This window comes from Bufo gargarizans, chromosome 8, assembly GCF_014858855.1.
Source record: "Bufo gargarizans isolate SCDJY-AF-19 chromosome 8, ASM1485885v1, whole genome shotgun sequence".
NCBI classification, from domain to species: domain Eukaryota; kingdom Metazoa; phylum Chordata; class Amphibia; order Anura; family Bufonidae; genus Bufo; species Bufo gargarizans.
In genome coordinates, this window is record NC_058087.1 from 179749819 (window position 1) to 179770542 (window position 20724).

Genomic DNA, 20724 nt, shown 5'->3' on the forward strand with positions numbered 1-20724 from the left:
CGTCCGCACCCGAGCCGAAAAAAAAACTGCGGCTTGGATGCGGACCAGAACGGTCGCGTGCATGAGGCCTATCTCTTCCGAGATGTCAGTTGTAGATAACACCTCGCTTTGCCCATGAAATATCCTTCCTGGAGTAATATGTGGTGTCATTCCGCTGTTATTCCTCCTGGAAAAGGATGGGTTAATAGAAGGCTGCATGTTACCCTTCCCCTTGACAATGGGTTATGTCTCCAAACCTGTACGCTGATCACATTAAGTTTTTAATGTATTGATATATTTTTAGGAGGAGTAATAGAGGAATGGCACTACATAGAGCTCTAAGAGAAGATGATCCAGCAATATTATTACACGAGTAAAACATCTACTTCCTAAAATCAGACATATAAGGAGAGGTGACAGGCCCTGCTTAAAGTGGATAAGGCACCAGACAAACCCTGCAATTACCCATATGTGAATTAAGCACTGGTGGAAGGGGAATAATAGGTTAGGTAAATAAAAGTCATTTTTTTTCTCTCCGGAAACAGCACCACCCTTTTGTCCATAGGCTGTGCATGGTACTGCAACAAAGCCACATTCAAGTGAATGTGGCCAAGCTGCAGTACCAGTGGCCAGCCATAAACAAGAGTGGGGCTGTTTCTGGAGAAAAAAAAAGGCTTTTTTTTTGTGACTCGTCCAACCTCTTAGAGGAAACAGTGTTTTTTTTAATTAGACGTTGGATCCGATGGCCGTGAAAATCATACTTCAGCAATTATAGGATATCAAACCTTGTACTATGCAACATTTCCTCATCATAAAAAGTCATCAAGACACATAAACAAGCAGTGAGTGAAGTTTGCACCGTGCAGACAATGTGTGTGGATGCTGCACAATAATTTAACTCTTTAATGTACAAATCATCAAAGAGAGCCGTCGTTTATTTAAAAACGCCACATACGTTAGTGCAATCAGTTCAGTCGAGTCGATTAAATCAAAATCAGAGGGTCGTGTCTCCTCTGCTAAAAAGAAAAAAAAACCAAGGTCTCCTCAGTGCAGGCGCAGCACCCAGGGGCCATCGCAGCAGCAGCAGCAGCATCCGTGTCTCAGTGCGTGATCAAAACGTGATTTCTGCAAGACCTGGGAAGGAGACGGTGAAAATTATCATCTGGCACCGGCAGCAATTCCTGAATACAGCAGCTGCATTACATACACAGCACCCAGAAATGGGTAAAACCTAAAGATTTCAGGTCTTTTTCGTTCTATTGCTCTACGTTAGTGGGCAGACTCTTCCTGGTGCAATGCCCACTTTCTGCAGCTCCCTTTCCCCTCTCACAGCATCTAGCATCACAGACACAGTTTACCAAGCACAGCGCCATCCACTGGATAGTGGCCGTGCTTTGTTTTGCAGCTCTGCCCCATTCACTTGGCAGCCATGGCATATGCCCCACATCCCTCTCCTACCCTACACTACAGGGGGAGCCATGGATCTGCAACCCCTTTGAGCCCAACCTTTTACACAATCTTGTCACCCTTCAGATGCAATCAATATACATCTTATCAGCTGAATGGCACACACATGCGGAATATAGAAAATCAATCAGAGAGACAATGGTGATACGAGGAGCCGGCCGCACCTAGGTTTAGAGAATCTCTGGTGGCCCAGCTGATGCAGTAATGGAGGAGAAGTTGTTCCAATAATTCCCTCTCGTCTAAGAATTCCAGTTTCTCGATCCTGTGGACAACGAAATACAGTTATATACTCTCACAGACATCACCATTCCATTGCTTGCCCTCCCCAACATCAGGAAGTTTCATGTGCGGCATCTTCCTCCCTTGATCGGGTTAACTTTTCTTAAGCCTTTTCATTGGGTGTTGTGCTTTTATTTTATTACATTTATTTTTGTTTAGTTTATTGCATGTTGAGTGTTTATGACACACGTGATAATGATCATCAAATGTGGACTTTGTTTGTTTTAGGAGTTCACTAAAACACATAAGTAGCGATGCACAGGATAGTATAATCTCTGCCTGACAGAACGTTAAAAAATAAAGGATTCATCACATAGAAAAGTAGTATAAAAATGGGGCAACTCAGCCCTAGTATATCGAGCAATTGGACACAAAAAAAAAAATTATAATAATTGAAGATTCGTTTGTGTCATGTGACCACGGATTGGGAGTGAAGCGCTTGCCATTACTCCCGCTCCGTGGTCTCCTGCTGCGCTTTGAATACTCACCTTTCCAGCAGGGGGCCTCCAGACACTTCACAGCACGTCCATGGTCCCGCGCTGCACTGACCTCCTGACGTACGCACGTCGTGACCTGACGCGCTGTGTGATGTCAGGCGCAGAGCATCGCGGACTGATGACGTGTCGGTGGCGCCCCTGCTGGAAAAGTAAGATGGTGAAACCGAGGGGGTGTGGGTGCGACTAAGGCCAGGCGCCTGGAGTGCACAGCATCATAGCAACCAATGACTCTGTGCAATCCGGGTATCAGGAGGAGCAGGGCAGCAGAGACCATGCTGTCGGGAGAGCTGATGGCACTGGGGGAGTAAAGCTGATGGCACAAGGGGGGGAGCTGATGGCACAAGGGGGGAGGGGGACAGATGATGGCACTGGGGAAAGCCAATGGCACTGGGGGGGGGGGGTGGAACAGAGCTGATGGCACTGGGGGGGGGGAACGGAGCTGATGCACTTGGGCTGATCGCACAATGGGTAACGAAGGGTGTTGGGGACTGATTAGTTTTTATAAAAGGAAAACAGTCTATTAATTCATTTTTTCTTTTTAGATTACTCGATTAATCATAAAAAATAAAAATCAATAGAATACTCAATTACTAAAATAATCGTTCACTGCAGCCCTGGAACGCAGCAGCGCTGAGAGGTAAAGGAGGAACTCGACGGTGGCTAAACTTATCAATCTAGACGGACGTCAAGTTAGAATGACAGTGGAACATGATTCATCAAACCCACAATGGGAATAGCAGAGCCGACGCAGTAAGATGGATTACTATGCATCGGCCACAAATAGCTTCAATACAAGTAGCATTGGCAAGAGAGAGAGAGATCGCAAATGAGAAATAGGCAAATACCTAAATAAACAAAAAGCAGGCAATTCACGGTCAGAATAAGACAGGCACAGAATCATATTATGAGGCTAACAAACACATAACCTACCAAACAAGGCAACTTCCCATCTGGATAAAGCAGGTGAATGAGATCGCCTCATTCAGTCCATTTGGGCTCATTTTAAATATCCAATGGGCTTCCTTGCGAAGTAGCGTCGTGTTGATGTCGCCACCTCGTTATGTTACCATCGTGGTAATCGCAAGATGTGGCGCGCAATTGGTGTAATCTTTTTTGTTCCTAATATCTGAAAGATGCTCCCCGACTCTTCCTCTAAATTCGCGCTTACAAACCACACTGGCATACAGTTTATGAAAGATCTGATAAAGTACCTGTTATTCGTGACCTAACTAAGCAATGGCGTGCCTTTCATGACATTATTGCAGGCTATACAAGAGCCACATGGGAAAGTGTCTGTCAGATTGTGTTTGAGCCACGTTTCTTGTTCTGGACGGTGGAACAGACTATGAACCAAGCAGTCGCGCACATTCCAACTGCGACGATACGTGACCATCGGCCGCTGGGGTATTAAGCTGCCTACGTCCAAGTCAGATTTCAGAATAGGCCAAGGAGTCTGCAAGATCTCCGCACCTGTTAATGGGCCTTATCAAAAGTGCCTATGATTCTACTGACACTACTCTCCTGTTCTGGGACCTTAGGGCATAGTAGCTGTTCACGGGTGGAGCTTAAGGAGTGGTGATACGCCTGTTTGATTACCTCCTGTGGGTAGCCACGTTTGATAAATCGTGTTCTCAAATCACGAGCAGCTATCCTGAAGTCCGCTAACTCCGAACAGTTCCTCCGAGCTTTCAGGTACCGCCCTTTGGGGATACCTCTTTTGAGAGCAACCAGATGGCCACTCTGCCAAACGCAGGAGATTGTTAGTTGCTGTCTTTCTTCTGAATATATTGGTGATGACCTTACCCTCATTCCCAATAGTGATAGAAAGGTCCAAGAATGTGATCTATCATTAATGTCACATATGAAGAAAAGGCCTATTTGGTTGTCATTAAGAGTGGATACAAATTGCATAAACATACATATCTTTGGTGCCACTCCACAGCAAGAACACATCATCGATGTACCTGATCCAGATGGGGATCAGTGATGTATACTGCCCCATGAAATAGTTAAAAACGACTTCTCTTTTCCACCAGTCCAGGTAGAGATTTGCGTACATTGGGGAACAGGGACTGCCCATCGCAACTCCCCTGAGCTGGTGGAAAATCTGATGCTCAAAGAGAAAGATGTTGTGCGTCAAAACGAAATCCAATAATTCCATCATGAAGGCGGTGTGTCTTTTAAGATGATCCCTTTGCTTGAGAAAGGCCTTAATGGCTAGGCACCCAGTGTGATGAGGTATTGAGCTGTATAGAGCCTCAACATCTAGCTAGCCAGGTACATTCATCACACTGGATGCCCTCTAGTCTTTTCAGGACGTCCATCGTATCCCTGGCATAGGATGGCAGGCTTACCACAAAAGGTCTCAACACCACGTCTATGTATGTGCAGATATTAGCCGTGAGGCCACCTATGCCGGATAATGTTGGTCTACCTTTCATCAGTGGGCCCTCTTTTTTGTAACTTAGGCAAGCTATAAAAGGTTGCAAGCACCGGAAATTCTGGAAGTCAAATTCGGCCTTATTAATGAGAAGGTCCTGAAGAGCTTTCTGGAGAAGCTTGGCTAATTGGCTCTTGAAGATAAGGGTGTGATCTGAGGATAGACGCCTATATATGGCGTTATCATACAATATCCTCAGACATGTCGCGGTATTGATTGTGATCCATTATAACAATATTTTCACCCTTATCAGAGGGTTTAATCACAATAGAGGTATCTTTTTCCCAATTGCTTCAATGCAGTCCTTTCATCCCAACTCATTGTCCGGGCCTTGTTGTCTCCCTTCGAGCTTGCGTAACTCCTCTGTAACCACCGAGACAAATATATCAATCGATGCGGCGTCACTGAGTGGGGGATATTTTTTTAGAGGGTACCTTAAGCCCAGTAAAGGGGCCATCACCAATCTCTCTCTGCCCCCCAGAGTAAAGGTCAGCCAGGAGTTGAACATCTTGGAGATCCTCCATTTCAACCCACAGCTTCTGACATCTGCGTCTTTCATGAGTGAGGAAAAACGTCCTCCACTTTAGTTTGTGTGCAAATAAGTGTAGATCTTTGACCCAATTAACAAGGTCAAACTTCTGTAAGGAGACAAAGGATAAGCCTTTCTTAAGAACTTTCATTTCAGATTTAGATAAAAGGGCGATTTTTGACAACGAGGGCGAAAGATTGACAATGTGTAAATCGTCATTACCTGAAACTGAAGGAATATTCTCAAAAAAATAAATAAAAATATATTAATAAAAAATTCCTCTTCCACCACTGCCAGGTCTACCTCTGTCTCCCAGCTAAGGGTCTCTGGGGACCGCGAATTTGTGTACCTCTCCCCCTGGATGATGTTTTAGGTGTACTATTATCTTAACAGTGGCTGCAGGGGCGTAGCTATAGGGGGTGCAGAGGTAGCAGTCGCTACCGGGCCCAAGAGCCTGAGGGGGCCCAAAGACCCTTGCGCCCCATAAGAAGACACCAGTATTATAGAAAGTGCATGCTGGTCAAGTTATTGCTCTGGCTGGAGGAAAGGGCTTGGGTCAAGAATTTGGCATGGGGGGTGGGGTGGTCTACTGTTTAAAATTTTGCTGCAGGCAGCATAAAGGCTATGTGCTTCCCTAGCTACAAAACACTGAGGGAAGGGGGGGGCCCCCCCAAGCTGAACCTTTAGACCAGGGCCAATGAGCCTTTAGCTACGCCCCCGAGTGGCTGGTTTTACAGGCAGCGAGTTCAGGTTGGACAGTACATCTCTGGAGCCCTTAGAAGTGCCCCTTATTCTCATCAGTTCAGCTCCTGCATTGACTGCAGGGTCTGTAAGGAAGTGTCCCACTTGCAATGACATCCCCACTCCATGTAACATCTTTATATGGGAGGTACACTCACTGACAAAATTCCCGCACCAAGAAGGAGTTGTACCTTCTATGTGTAGATGTAACGAGGAGTTATGGAAGTGATTACAATATTAGAGCGAAAGGAGAAATTTATTGGGGGAAACCTCGATACAGGCTGGGACACGGCCTCCAGCCTCGATACAGGCTGGGACACGGCCTCCAGCCTCGATACAGGCTGGGACACGGCCTCCAGCCTCGATACAGGCTGGGACACGGCCTCCAGCCTCGATACAGGCTGGGACACGGCCTCCAGCCTCGATACAGGCTGGGACACGGCCTCCAGCCTCGATACAGGCTGGGACACGGCCTCCAGCCTCGATACAGCTGTTAGTGTCCCTCGTATCACTACTAGGGGTGACCGAGTGTTGTATGTGATGACTCTCCAGATCACCACACCAGCAGTCGGGGCAGTTCCTTCTGATAAGTGGCTGGACATGGTCGGGCAGAGACAGGGGTGTGTAATGAAGGCGCCATCATTGATGGACAATGAAACTGTGGGAGCTGCTCGTGCTTGGCAGTAAATCAAGCAATCCTCTCTATTGGTGGTCCGTCTAGGCCAGTGATTGGCAAACTGCGGCTCTTCAGCTGTTGCAGAACTACAACTCCCAGCATGCATAGACTGCCTACAGCTTTCAGCCTACAGCAGGGCATGGTGGGAGTTGTAGTTTTGCAACAGCTGGAGAGCCGCAGTTTTCCTATCACTGGTCTAGGCCATCCAGAGCTTGTTCACCATGTGCGCATGCCTTCATGTAACCACTGCTCCCTACACCTCCTACCAGTTAGGTCAGAACAGTCTAGATGGTGGCAATTCATTGAAAAAGGACCATCCTCTATTCACCCCCTCTCCAAGTCAGTCAACTAGAATAATATCTTTGTGTGCGTCGTACAGGAATGTCTAGCACTCAACAATCTCTCGCCTAGAGGTACACTGCCCAAAAGTCGCTTCTGAGGGCCTTTCTATAGGGCAGCGGAGGAAGCACTTTTACACCCTTGTGACAAGACCCAGTGTCTAATCAAACCACACGTAATCATTTACATATCTGCTTGAGACATAACTGCATGCTGGGTTTTGCAGCATCTGACATTTCTATCTGCATGCAGAGTGTTTTGATTAGTTTTAGGGTTTTAGTTTATTTAGTAAAAGCCATTTGGGGCAATTATCTGCAAAGACTGATCATAGGAGCACTGGTTCCTGATATTTGCCCTGTATAAAGCTTTTGACAACCACCCGACAAATGCAAACACTCGTTCTTCAGAGGAATGGATCTTTCATCATTTGTACTTGCGGGAAGACATTGCCCTGTACAAACACGGATGTGCTGCCACAAACAACGAATGTGGGTGGGGACCACAAGTGCCGTAGGGACTGTTTGTCCCCATACAGGGTGGATGACTGCTGCCTGTAAATGCAACTAACACCTCTACGAAAACGATAATTCTCTGTGCATTAGCCCATGTATTGTTTTGTATGCAGCATAGAAACATAGAATGTGTCAGCAGACAAGAACCATTTGGCCCATCTAGTCTGCCCAATATACTGAATACTATGGATAGCCCCCGGCCCTATCTTATATGAAGGATGGCCTTATGCCTATCCAATGCACTTCTGCAAACCTGTGTGTCTTCATGAACAGAACACGTGCCTGCAGGATCAGACTGCACATAGTCTGAAACCATGGAAAAGCACGGGGCTGCATAGGAGCGGTAGACACAAAATGGTAGGAAATTTTAAATCAAGACGATTTGAAATGATTACATTGTTTAAGTGCATCTGAAATAAAGTAAAAAAGATGCAAAGGTATACATACCCTTTAAGGGAAGCGTAGCCTTTAATGACAATGGGTTCATAAGATAATAACTGGTCAAACTTGAGAAATGTGAAAACAGTGATAATTTAGTCTTGAAGAAGTTCCTGAGAGACTGTGAGGGGTGGATGGGGTAGTAGCCAACTCTACGGTCTATGAACCCAGCACAAACCCCACTTACCCTCTCCCTTCTAAGTTGTGCCCTTTAAGACACCAAGGGGGTCATTTATTAAGACCTGCGTTTAGACGGTAAGCTGGTGGTGGATCCGGCCTCTACATAACTTCGGTTCATCCACCGTCTGTCTAAATCTACGCCAGCTTTCTTGCTGGTTTAAATTTAGACCATTTTCTATGCCTTCCTCGGTCCACGCCACACCCTATTTTTAGACCTGGAGTGAGCGGGGAAAAGCTGCAAATTGCACCGCAATCTGCGCCAGAAATAAGCCAAATAAAGGCAAATTTCTGTTAGTAAATTAAACCCCAAATTTTTAATGGGTTGCCTGGTAGATTCAAAAATTATGCTAACAGCAGGAGAACATGTAAACTTTATAAAAAAAAAAATAAAATAAAAAAAAGCCATCACACGACTGTTAAATCCCCCGTCGCTCCAGTGCCAAAGCCCTGAGGCTCCCTGCTGGGTATTTATTCACCTTTCCTTCAGCGAGGCTGTGCAATGCATCCATGTGACCGCAGCAGCCAATCACTGGTACCTGATACCTGTATCTACGACAGCAGACCACTGTGGCTACAGCAGTAACATGGCTGCACAGTGACAGAGACCACCAAAGCATCAGGGGAGTGACATTTTTCCATGTGAATTTCTTAAACTCCAGACAACCCCCTTTCACCATTTACAAAGTACTGAGCATCAAAGCAGTAAGGGTACATGCACATGTTCAGGAATCATGTGCGGAGAACCCGCACGTGTTCGCAGGCAAATCCGTGCGGTCAATCCGCATTAATTGGTGCGGATTATTTTCCGCATGCAGATTTTACCAAGTGAATGGAGAAAATCCGGTCAGAAAAAATAAAATAAATTGACATGCTGGGGATTTTAAAATCCGCACCGCAGGTCAAAATCCGCTTTGAAAAAATCTGCATCGTGTGCATTGAGAATTTAAAATTCTCATAGAATACAATGTACATGACCTACGGTGCAGATTTTCCGCACGCAATCCTGATCATGTGCATTTCGCCTGAGGGTGGCTGCACACGGTGCAGATTTATGTGCAGAAAATCCGCATGAAAGTTGAACAAAAATCCACACTATTAATTGCGTTTTTGGGGCGGTTTTTAATGCAGTTTTTGTGCAGATTTGAGGTGGATTTTCCGCAGATCACCCCCTTTCATTTGTGAATTCTGTTGCACATTTCAAAATCTGCACAGCAGGTCAATCTCCGCACCAAAGCCTACATGAGGTTTCTCTAATCTCATACACTGCTGGTACTGCTCCATACAGTAGCCCGGTTATGTCCAGTGCAGTGTTAACTACTGGCACAGTAGCCTATTCAGCTGCTGACTAAACAAACTAACTAACTGACAGCAAACAGAGATCTTGCAAATGATAAGAAATAGAATCACAAAGGCCCTGACCTATCAAGACTGAAGTGTGCTACCGTGGTCTTGATACCGCCTGCGTTATCAGAGGAGGCAGGTAATTTTTGATGAGGTGCAGGCTTTGTCATAAAATACTTGCCTCTAGCAGTCCGTGCGTCAAACTGAAATCTACTCCAGAGTTCACACTTCAGTTATTTGGTCAGTTATTTCCATCAGTTATTGAGAGCCAAAACCAGTAGTCACCCCTTCTCAGAGATCAAGTGTAAGGGCTCATACACACAACCGTATGTATTTTGCGGTCCGCAAAAACAGATCTGCAAAAAATACGGATGACGTCCGTGTGCATTCCGTATTTTGCGGAACGGAACAGCCGGCCCCTAATAGAACAGTCCTATCGTTGTCTATAATGCAGACAATAATAGGACATGTTCTATTTTTTGGCAAAACTGAAATACGGAATGCACACAGAGTAACTTCTGTTTTTTTTTTGCGGACCCGTTGAAGTGAATGGTTCCGCATAAGGTCCACAAAAAAATAAAAACAAAAAAAACGGAACGCACACGGAAAGAAAATACGTTCGTGTGCAAGAGACCTAATGGAAAGATCTGCACCTGTTCTGTGTTTTTGACCTGAATCTGGTTTTGGCTCCCAATAACTGATGGAAATAACTGACCAAATAACTGAAGTGTGAACTGGACCTATCCGGCATACGTAAAGATGAATGTTCTGGGGCCAATGGCCCTGCCCACATTCCACCCTCATCATGCCCCCTTTTTAGGAAATGGTGAGGGTTGACAGCTGTAAAAAATTAAGTTGCAATGGCATTTAAAAAGTTGCAAGACTGGGGTACTGCAACTTTTTTACGCCAAATAAGAGGCATAGGAGAATGATAACTTTCTCCCAAAAGTTATTAGAAAAGCTGGAAAACCAATGTAAAAGGAATGAATGTGTCAGCAGAAAATGATCGATTACCTAAATCCCATTTTTACGTTGAATATATATATATATATATATATATATATATATATATATATATATATATATATATATTTAGAATATTTTATCTTAAAAAAAAATAAAAAATAAATTATATTTTTTATTATATTATATATATATATATATAAAGTTTTTTCACTGGACACTAAGCCTCTGGGGGACTTTGGGGGTCATTTATCAAACTGGTGTAAAACAGAACTGTCTTAGTTGCCCATAGCAACCAGATGCCTTCTTTCATTTTCCAAAGGAGCTTTCCAAAATGAAAGGCGGAATCTGATTGGTTGCTATGGGCAACTAAGCCAGATCTATTTGATAAATGACCTCCTTTGTGTTCTGTAGAGATCACTTCCCTACAGCCATCCTATTGTCATCACAGACAGGATTACAATGGGAAGCAACTCCTCTGTGTAGATAACACACAATCCATCTTTGACTAGAGGTGATGGTTACAGCGTATCTACTCCCCCTACCTGCACAGGTCACCGAGCATGCCAATACCACTATTCCATAGAAGTCAATGAATACCTCAGGTTTATTGTGTCTATGGCCGATGTAGCTGCTATAAAGCAGATCCCTAAATGCTGTTAATGATAGCTCAGGCAAGTAGGCCGCCCTCATAATCTTGCACAGGAAAAAAACAACAAAAAAAAATAAAAATAACAACTCTGCAACCATAAAATAACGGATTAGAAAAAAAGAATCTACTTTATTATGTGGCTTTAATTGGTGACATATTCCCTTTAATGATTATCTGCAGCAAGAATCACAATGTCCGCGCTACTCACCGCACAACATCAGCTCGGGGAAGATTATCGTACACTTTAATCATGTCCCAGGCATCGGCCGCCTCCCAGCCATTAGATAGTAATCTCTCCGTCTGCAAAGAAAAGCCCCAGAAAGTCCATAGGTTAACCCCGGCTTTGCTGGAATCTGTACTGATCAAAATACACAGGTTTATAAAAATGGGCTTGTATTAAAGGGGTATTCCGGCTGTCAGAAGTTTATCCCCCATCTTGTGGATAGGGGATAACTATGAGAGAATGGGGGGCCCTGGAGCGCCCTGAGGCTCCATTCATTTCTATGAGAATTCTGGAGATCGTGAGCGCTGTACTCGGCCATCTCTGGAACTCTGCCAGAAATTAATGGAGGGGCCAGGTGCATATGCGACCGGCCGCTCCGTTCATTTCAGGGGGGCTGCAGGGGGTACGGGGCCCCCCCATTCTTGTGATCGGCGGGGGTCCTACCACTGGGATACGCACCAATCTAATAGTTACCCCCTGCTAACAACCAGAATGCCCCTTTAACCCCTTAAGGACTCGGCCCTATTTCACCTTAAGGACTTTGCCATTTTTTGCAAATCTGACCAGTGTCACTAAGTGCTGATAACTTTAAAACGCTTTGACTTATCCAGGCCATTCTGAGGTTGTTTTTTCGTCACATATTGTACTTCACGACACTGGTAAAATGAAGTAAAATACCAAAATTTACCCAAAATTTGTAAACAATTCCAAAATTTTCAAGTTTCAATTTCTCTACTTCTATAATACATAGTAATACCTCCAAAAATAGTTATTACTTTACATTCCCCATATGTCTACTTCATGTTTGGATCATTTTGGGAATGATATTTTATTTTTGGGGATGTTACAAGGCTTAGAAGTTTAGAAGCAAATCTTGAAATTTTTCAGAAATTTTCAAAAACCCAATTTTTAGGGACCAGTTCAGGTCTGAAGTCACTTTGCGAGTGCGAGGCTTACATAATAGAAACCACCCAAAAATTACCCCATTCTATAAACTACACCCCTCAAGGTATTCAAAACCGATTTTACAAACTTTGTTAACCCTTTAGGTGTTCCACAAGAATGGAAAATAGAGATACAATTTCACTTTTTTGGCAGATTTTCCATTTTAATAATTTTATTCCGGTTACAAAGCAAGGGTTAACAGCCAAACCAAACTCAATATTTATGGCCCTGATTCTGTAGTTTACAGAAACACCCCATATGTGGTCGTAAACCGCTGTACGGGCACAAGGCAGGGCGCAGAAGAAAGGAATGCCATGCGGTTTTTGGAAGGCAGGTTTTGCTGGACTGTTTTTTTTTTTTACACTAATGTCCCATTTGAAGCCCCCCTGATGCACCCCTAGAGTAGAAACTCCAAAAAAGTGGCCCCATTTTAGAAACTACGGGATAGGGTGGCAGTATTGTTGGTACATTTTATTTTTTGGTTGCTCTATATATTACACTTTTTGTGAGGCAAGATAACAAGAAATAGCTGTTTTGGCACAGTTTTTATTATTTACAACATTCATCTGACAGGTTAGATCATGTGATACTTTTATGGACCAAGGTTGTCACAGATGCGGCGATACCTAATATGTATACTTTTTTTTTTATTTATGTAAGTTTTACACAATGATTTCATTTTTGAAGCAAAAAAAAAATAAAGAAATCATGTTTTGGTGTTTCCATAGTCTGAGAGCCATAGTTTTTTCCGTTTTTGGGCGATTATCTTAGGTAGGGGCTAATTTTTTGCGGGATGAGGTGACGGTTAGATTGGTACTATTTTGGTGGGCAAACGCCTTTTTGATCGCTTGCTGTTGTACTTTTTGTGATGTAAGGTGACAAAAAAAAAAATGATTTAGCACAGTTTTTTTTTTTTTTACGGTGTTCATCTGAGGGGTTAGGTCATGTGATATGTTTATAGAGCCGGTCGATACGGACGCGGCGATACCTAATATGTATACTTCCCCCCCCCCCCCCTATTTTTTACCATTTTTTTAAACTTTATTTGGGGAAAATTACGTTTTTGTTTATTTTTACTTGAAACTGAATTTTTTAGGGTGAAAACTTAATTTTTTGTCCCACTTTGGGACTTGAACTTTGGGGGGTATATTCCTTTACAATGCATTCCAATACTTCTGTATTGGAATGCATTGGCTGTATGGACGAATACTGTGTGTATTACTCATACAGCTTCCGGGGCCTGGATCTCACAGGCTCGTCACCGGAAGGCAGCGCGATGCCTTCCTTAGACATCGCGCTGCCTTCCATGCCATCCGGTCGCAAATCGCAGATCTGAATTGACCTGCGGTTTGTGGCGATCGCCGATACGGGGCGATGTCCCCGGCGTTAACAGGATGCCCGCTGAATGATTTCAGCGGGCATCCTGTCACAATTAACCCCCCGCCGCAATCGCGGTTTGAACCCATGACGTACCGGTACGTCATGGGTCCTTAAGGACTCGGGAAACATGTCGTACCGGTACGTCATGCGTCCCTAAGGGGTTAAAAAGGATTTCTGGGGACAGGATAGGTTATTAATATCTGATCAGTGGGGGGATCCCCTGCCGATCATAAGTTTGCAGGGACCATGGTGCTAAGGAGAGCACTGCAGCCTCTTCCACACATCCATTGCTCCCATTTAAAGTGAATGGGACTGAGCTGCAATACCAAGCTCAGCCACTAGACAACGTAGAAGAGGCCCCTTCAAACGTCTGACCTATGACCTATCAAACAACTCGGACAACCCCTTTAAGAGCCTGCAAGCACTCAGGATCCCCCCACAGGTGCAAGTGATGGCTATGTAAGAATGCAAAATGGCAGGGACAAATCCATCTCGTGTGTCCAGAGATAAGCGTCACGAGAAAGACACGTGTGATGAAAGGAGGTTTGTCTTTTATTATAGAGGTCACAATCATATGAGGTGATAGTCTTATATCTGCACTTCATTCCTAGCGGTTTTCTGATATCTTATCAAACGTAAACACAAATGACATAATGAAAGGTTATCCAGCAGCTAATCGACCACACCGAGTGCGCAGCAAAATAAACCCATTATAGAGGTGACTAATGAGAACTCATCTAATCCTGTATCCGACATCAGCAACCAGAAATCCTACTGCTCCACACCATTCTCAGTCTAACATTCCTGTGCATAGGAGCAGTATTATAGTAGTTATATTCTTGTACATAGGGGCAGTATTATAGCAGTTATATTCTTATACATAGGAGGCAGTATTATAGTAGTTATATTCTCGTACATAGGAGCAGTATTATAGTAGTTATATTCTCGTACATAGGAGCAGTATTATAGTAGTTATATTCTTGTACATAGGAGCAGTATTATAGCAGTTATATTCTTATACATAGGAGGCAGTATTATAGTAGTTATATTCTCGTACATAGGAGCAGTATTATAGTAGTTATATTCTCGTACATAGGAGCAGTATTATAGTAGTTATATTCTTGTACATAGGAGCAGTATTATAGTAGTTATATTCTTGTACATAGGAGGCAGTATTATAGTAGTTATATTCTTGTATATAGGAGCAGTATTATAGTAGTTATATTCTTGTATATAGGAGCAGTATTATAGTAGTTATATTCTTGTACATAGGAGCAGTATTATAGTAGTTATATTCTTGTACATAGGAGGCAGTATTATAGTAGTTATATTCTTGTACATAGGAGGCAGTATTATAGTAGTTTTGCACATAGGAGCAGTGAACGAAAGAAGTAATGTTATACCACATAGTACAGAGGATCTGAAGAAAGGAAGAGCTACCAGAAATCAATACAGCTCAATTCCCCAAGACCCATTTAGTGCTGTACAATAGATAGGAAACACATTAGTGGTGTAGTATGCGATAAGACCTCAAACTGTATAATTAACATTCCTGACCTGCGACTGGAGTGATCGGCAGGCCTCTACCCCGGCTAGGTTACACTGCCTCCTCTGCAGGTTCTCCACCATGATTTGTCCAAAGCGATCTGCCATGTTCACCTGTGAAAATCAGAATAGGTGAGGCACGCAACCTTATTACCTTCCTCTAAAGTTAACAAATAAACTGAGAACTTAGTTTGATGTGGTCTATAAAGTCAGGCCTGGCCCGGCTGGTAACATGGTGTTCTCCAGTCATTTTATTGTAATGTTTCCTCATTAACAGGGGACATTGTGGTCCAGTCATCAGCTCTGTACTTGTTTAGATTTAAGAAGTTGAAGTAAACTTTACTGACACGTTTGTCTACGAACACTGAAGAAGCATTGCCACCAAGAGGAAGGTCCCATCAGGACACCACTTTCCATATGTCTTATTACGGCATAAAGATGTTACAGAAGGGTCCCCCATTGGGATCCCTCTATTACCACAGCATGGCCATTATCTTCTGAAAATGTATAGCCAGCTACAGGCATGAGATGTTTTCTGAGATTTTGATACTGATTACCTATTCTCAGGGTAGGTCATCAGTATCTGATAAGAGCGGGTCCGATACTCGAGACCCCTGCCGATCAGCTATTTCAGAAGGCACCAGCTTTCTCTAGGCCAGTGACGACACATGTGTCACGTGGCCAAGGTGCAGCTCAGACCCACTGAAGTGAATGGGGCCGAGCGCGATACCAAGCACAGCCGCTATACAATGTACGGCGCTGTGCTTGGTGACCTGAGGATAAGTCATCAGTATCAAAATCTCCAAAAACCCTATTAAATACTGATGCCCTATCCTCATATCTCATTCACTGTGGTCCTACACCCTGCACCACCACCGATCAAATCATGGAGTTATCTCTGGTACTGAAACTATACAGTTTCAACCATTGTAGATTGTTCGGAACTGGTTTCCATGGTCATCAAACGGGGGCAGCTGGGTCCACTACACAATGGATAGAGCCAAGTGGTTTCAGCGCTGGACCTACTGGAGAACAGCTGATCGGGAGTGTGTAGTGTCCGACCCCATCGACCATTCTAAGGATAGGTCACCCACTGTTAAATCCTGGAGAACCCCTGCCAGTGCCATCAATAACATAATAAAGTAGCTGTCACCATCTTACCTGTTCATAGTTTATAAACATGGCAGTGGGGAACGTGCCTGCAGCCCACTTCAATAAACTGCCAGACTGCTCGGGAGTCATATAAACCAACACACATTCGGCCACGAGAAGAGTCGGCAATCTGGAAGAAGAACAGAAAGTCAGGAAGGATTCCTTCCAACAACCCGAGTGCCCAGTGCAACCGCAGAATAGGCCAGCATCCACACAGCAACACGTAACGGGCTGGGCTCAGTGCTACGCTGGACATACAGTAAGTTCATGTTCCTTTACCCCTCCATGTTATCTCTGCCATAAGGCCTGCGTTATATGAGGACATTATGTTACGGTTACAGGTTTTTTCACATTTGTCAGAAAAGGTACTTTTCTGACAAATGTGAAAAAACAGATGCAGGCAGCTGGATGCCAGGATATCCCATATAAACACACAGAAAAATAGAAGGATAAAAGGTATTTTCCCACATGGCGGATATGCTGCAGATTTTTCATCTGAATTTTGCAGGCGGAAAAACTGCAGTGTTTTATAGTACCAGCAAGGCAGAGGATATTTTAACATGTGTCATCCACATGGTCCAGAAAACATCTGTGCAGAAAATGGTCCCGTGGTGCGGATTTTAAATCCCCAGTATGTGAAATGATGTGGCGGATTTCATCCTTGCAATGCAGACTTTGGGAAAGATCGGTGCAGATTTTTTTCGCTCAGTTTCTGTGCTGTGTGGACAAAGCCTAAGGCTTCCAGACCTATGGACCCAAACAGACACCTTACTGTGGGTCCATGCCAAATTTCTTCAGCCTTTCCTCCATGTCCTTCAGGTTTCTCAGGTCTGCTCCGATGATGGAGTAGCGTGAAGAGTCCAGGCTGTGAGAATCTGTGGGAAAAGTCAGACAAATATATTTTTATAGGTGTCAGAGACCTGCAGAGCCTGAGCGCCCGGGATTTGCAGAGAGACCTGCAGAGCCTGAGCGCCCGGGATTTGCAGAGAGACCTGCAGAGCCTGAGCGCCCGGGATTTGCAGAGAGACCTGCAGAGCCTGAGCGCCCGGGATTTGCAGAGAGACCTGCAGAGCCTGAGCGCCCGGGATTTGCAGAGAGACCTGCAGAGCCTGAGCGCCCGGGATTTGCAGAGAGACCTGCAGAGCCTGAGCGCCCGGGATTTGCAGAGAGACCTGCAGAGCCTGAGCGCCCGGGATTTGCAGAGAGACCTGCAGAGCCTGAGCGCCCGGGATTTGCAGAGAGACCTGCAGAGCCTGAGCGCCCGGGATTTGCAGAGAGACCTGCAGAGCCTGAGCGCCCGGGATTTGCAGAGAGACCTGCAGAGCCTGAGCGCCCGGGATTTGCAGAGAGACCTGCAGAGCCTGAGCGCCCGGGATTTGCAGAGAGACCTGCAGAGCCTGAGCGCCCGGGATTTGCAGAGAGACCTGCAGAGCCTGAGCGCCCGGGATTTGCAGAGAGACCTGCAGAGCCTGAGCGCCCGGGATTTGCAGAGAGACCTGCAGAGCCTGAGCGCCCGGGATTTGCAGAGAGACCTGCAGAGCCTGAGCGCCCGGGATTTGCAGAGAGACCTGCAGAGCCTGAGCGCCCGGGATTTGCAGAGAGACCTGCAGAGCCTGAGCGCCCGGGATTTGCAGAGAGACCTGCAGAGCCTGAGCGCCCGGGATTTGCAGAGAGACCTGCAGAGCCTGAGCGCCCGGGATTTGCAGAGAGACCTGCAGAGCCTGAGCGCCCGGGATTTGCAGAGAGACCTGCAGAGCCTGAGCGCCCGGGATTTGCAGAGAGACCTGCAGAGCCTGAGCGCCCGGGATTTGCAGAGAGACCTGCAGAGCCTGAGCGCCCGGGATTTGCAGAGAGACCTGCAGAGCCTGAGCGCCCGGGATTTGCAGAGAGACCTGCAGAGCCTGAGCGCCCGGGATTTGCAGAGAGACCTGCAGAGCCTGAGCGCCCGGGATTTGCAGAGAGACCTGCAGAGCCTGAGCGCCCAGGATTTACAGAGAGACCTGCAGTGCCTGACCGCCCAGGATTCAGAGAGAGACCTGCAGAGCCTGACCGCCCAGGATTCAGAGAGAGACCTGCAGAGCCTGACCGCCCAGGATTCAGAGAGAGACCTGCAGAGCCTGACCATACAGGATTCAGAGAGAGACCTGCAGAGCCTGACCGCCCAGGATATACAGAGAGACCTGCAGAGCCTGACCGCCCAGGATATACAGAGAGACCTGCAGAGCCTGACCGCCCAGGATTCAGAGAGACCTGCAGAGCCTGACCGCCCAGGATTCAGAGAGAGACCTGCAGAGCCTGACCGCCCAGGATATACAGAGAGACCTGCAGAGCCTGACCATACAGGATTCAGAGAGAGACCTGCAGAGCCTGACCACACAGGATTTACATGGTACTCGGCAGGAAAGAAAACAAACCAGCGGGTTCAACCTCTCCGAGATCTCAATACAAGGTTCGGAGAGGGTCCTAGGAGGAAATACATTTCTAATTTACCAAATTTTATATTTTCCTTCTATAAAATATTAACTCTCATGCTGTCACATATAAAGTAAATGTCACATATCGATATTGATCTCCCTATGACCACATCTCGCTTCCAGACGTTCTACTGCTTTTACAGTAAATAACTCCTTCCACTATGAATGAAAGGGACATCAATGTGTAGAGAAAGGTTTTCCCAAGCCTGCTGTACAGTTCAGTACAAACTGCTGTCTCCTCAGACAACCCACATCCACCTGGATCTTATAGAGGTGAGGTGCCGAGATCTGCTTCCACACTGACAGACGTGCCCGTCCATTTCCTCTGCAATGGTAGCTGCAGGCGCAATGTCGAGTTGGCCACGGCTTTCCCTTGGCGAAATCAGCCGTATGCCCCAGGCCTTCGGAGTGGTTCTTACATTCATCATCTCATTTTGCCTGTGATTTTCTGCTCAGACCCCCACTATCCCAGAAGATCTTAAATTGCCGTCATGACAAGCCATACAGTACATGTATGTGACCGCTGCAGCTAATCAAAGGCCGCCGCGGTATCCTACCGTACATGCAAGCATCGATACTGCAACCTGCTTGCATCGTCTCTGCGCCACCTGCTTGCATCGTCTCTGCGCCACAAGTCCTGGTCTTAACTAAAGTTTTTAAAATCCAAGACCACCCTTTAAGTTAACTTCTTTAAAAGGATCATCTCCAAGGAGTCTATTTTTATTTGGTAGAGGGGACCTCCCGTCAATTTTCTTTGCTTCTGGTCCTTCTGAAGAGCGTAAGGCCAGACAAGTGGCCTGCAGCCGTGCACTCACCCCAAACCAGGCTTTCTGGACATGGGAGTGAGCATATACTGGCACTTTTTCCTATAGTGAGCAAGAACGACCACCACTGCTGAATTTCAGGGTGGTCGTAACCATAGAAACGAACAGTGTATAATCTGATGGAAAAATGACTGAAGCCAGCAAATGAGGCAATATGGATAATGACTATACATTAGTAAGTGCCTTGTATTAACTTTCTCTACATGATAAATGCCATTTTCTGAAGTGAGACAACCCCTTTAAAAAGAGATTCAGCATTCCTGGCATCACAGCCAGCCGGAATCCTACTCCGTACTGATAAAGTGCAAGCTCCTCGAAACAGCTGTATACGGATGAATATCTGGCTTGACTATATTGCCTGCTCAAATCCCAAGGCTTGTTGGAAAGTCAGATTTTGACTCATAGGGAGCCACTTTCAAGAGGTGACGCTAGCGAGATAGTTCTCTTCCTTGGGAGATACCCCTTTGTATATTGGACTTATAACCCAAAGGGTGGATATAAGGGGAGGTAAGCGGAGCGGACAAAGTGCACGCTCTTTGCAACAGTTTGCACCTTTCCCTTTGATAGTAACATTTTATGATATGTCAATTTAGAAAGATACCGAAATGGTAAATCTCGTAGTTTACGAGTTGTAATAATCATCCTGTTTATGAAATGGTAAGAGTGAAAAACCAAGGTACGAGAAATGGAATTTACCAGGGAGGCTGGAGCTGACCTACGTGTGCTTCTCACATGAGTATCAACTGCACGAATAAGGCTACTTTTACATCAGCAAAAACGCTTCAGTTATGATAATACAACGGGCTGCATCCGTTACAAACGTATCCGGTTGTATTATGTGTAAAATAGCCATAACGGTCAATGGGCGCCAGATCAGTTTTCAGTGTCCAAGAAAACGGATCAGACACCATTGACTTGCATTGTGGTTCATGCCAGATCCGTCTTGCTCCGCATTCCATGACGCACTCAAAAATGCTGCTTGCAGTGGTTTTCTGTCCGGAATGGGAATGCTCGCAGTAGGCCATGTGATATCATGTTCATCAGTCACGTGGCCAAGGCACAGCTGAACCCCAGGGAAGTGAATGGGGCCGAGCGAGATACCAAGCCAGTGTACGGCGTTGTGCTTGGTGAGCTGAGAGAAGGCTGTG

At 45.4% G+C, this 20724-nt stretch overlaps 1 protein-coding gene across 1 annotated transcript in view; it reads right to left on the bottom strand.

Annotated features, from left to right (window-relative positions):
• Positions 1–826: 826 nt before the first annotated feature.
• LCMT1 (leucine carboxyl methyltransferase 1) overlaps positions 827–20724 on the bottom strand; it is a 35487-nt gene continuing 15589 nt past the window's right edge. Inside the window, exons 6-11 of the mRNA XM_044304063.1 lie at positions 17051–17153; positions 16288–16408; positions 15139–15240; positions 11242–11333; positions 1611–1708; positions 827–1113 (exon numbers count right to left, since the gene is read on the bottom strand). Coding sequence (XP_044159998.1) covers positions 1091–1113; positions 1611–1708; positions 11242–11333; positions 15139–15240; positions 16288–16408; positions 17051–17153 — 539 coding nt within the window. The 3' untranslated portion in view covers positions 827–1090. The remainder of the gene's footprint in view (positions 1114–1610; positions 1709–11241; positions 11334–15138; positions 15241–16287; positions 16409–17050; positions 17154–20724) is intronic.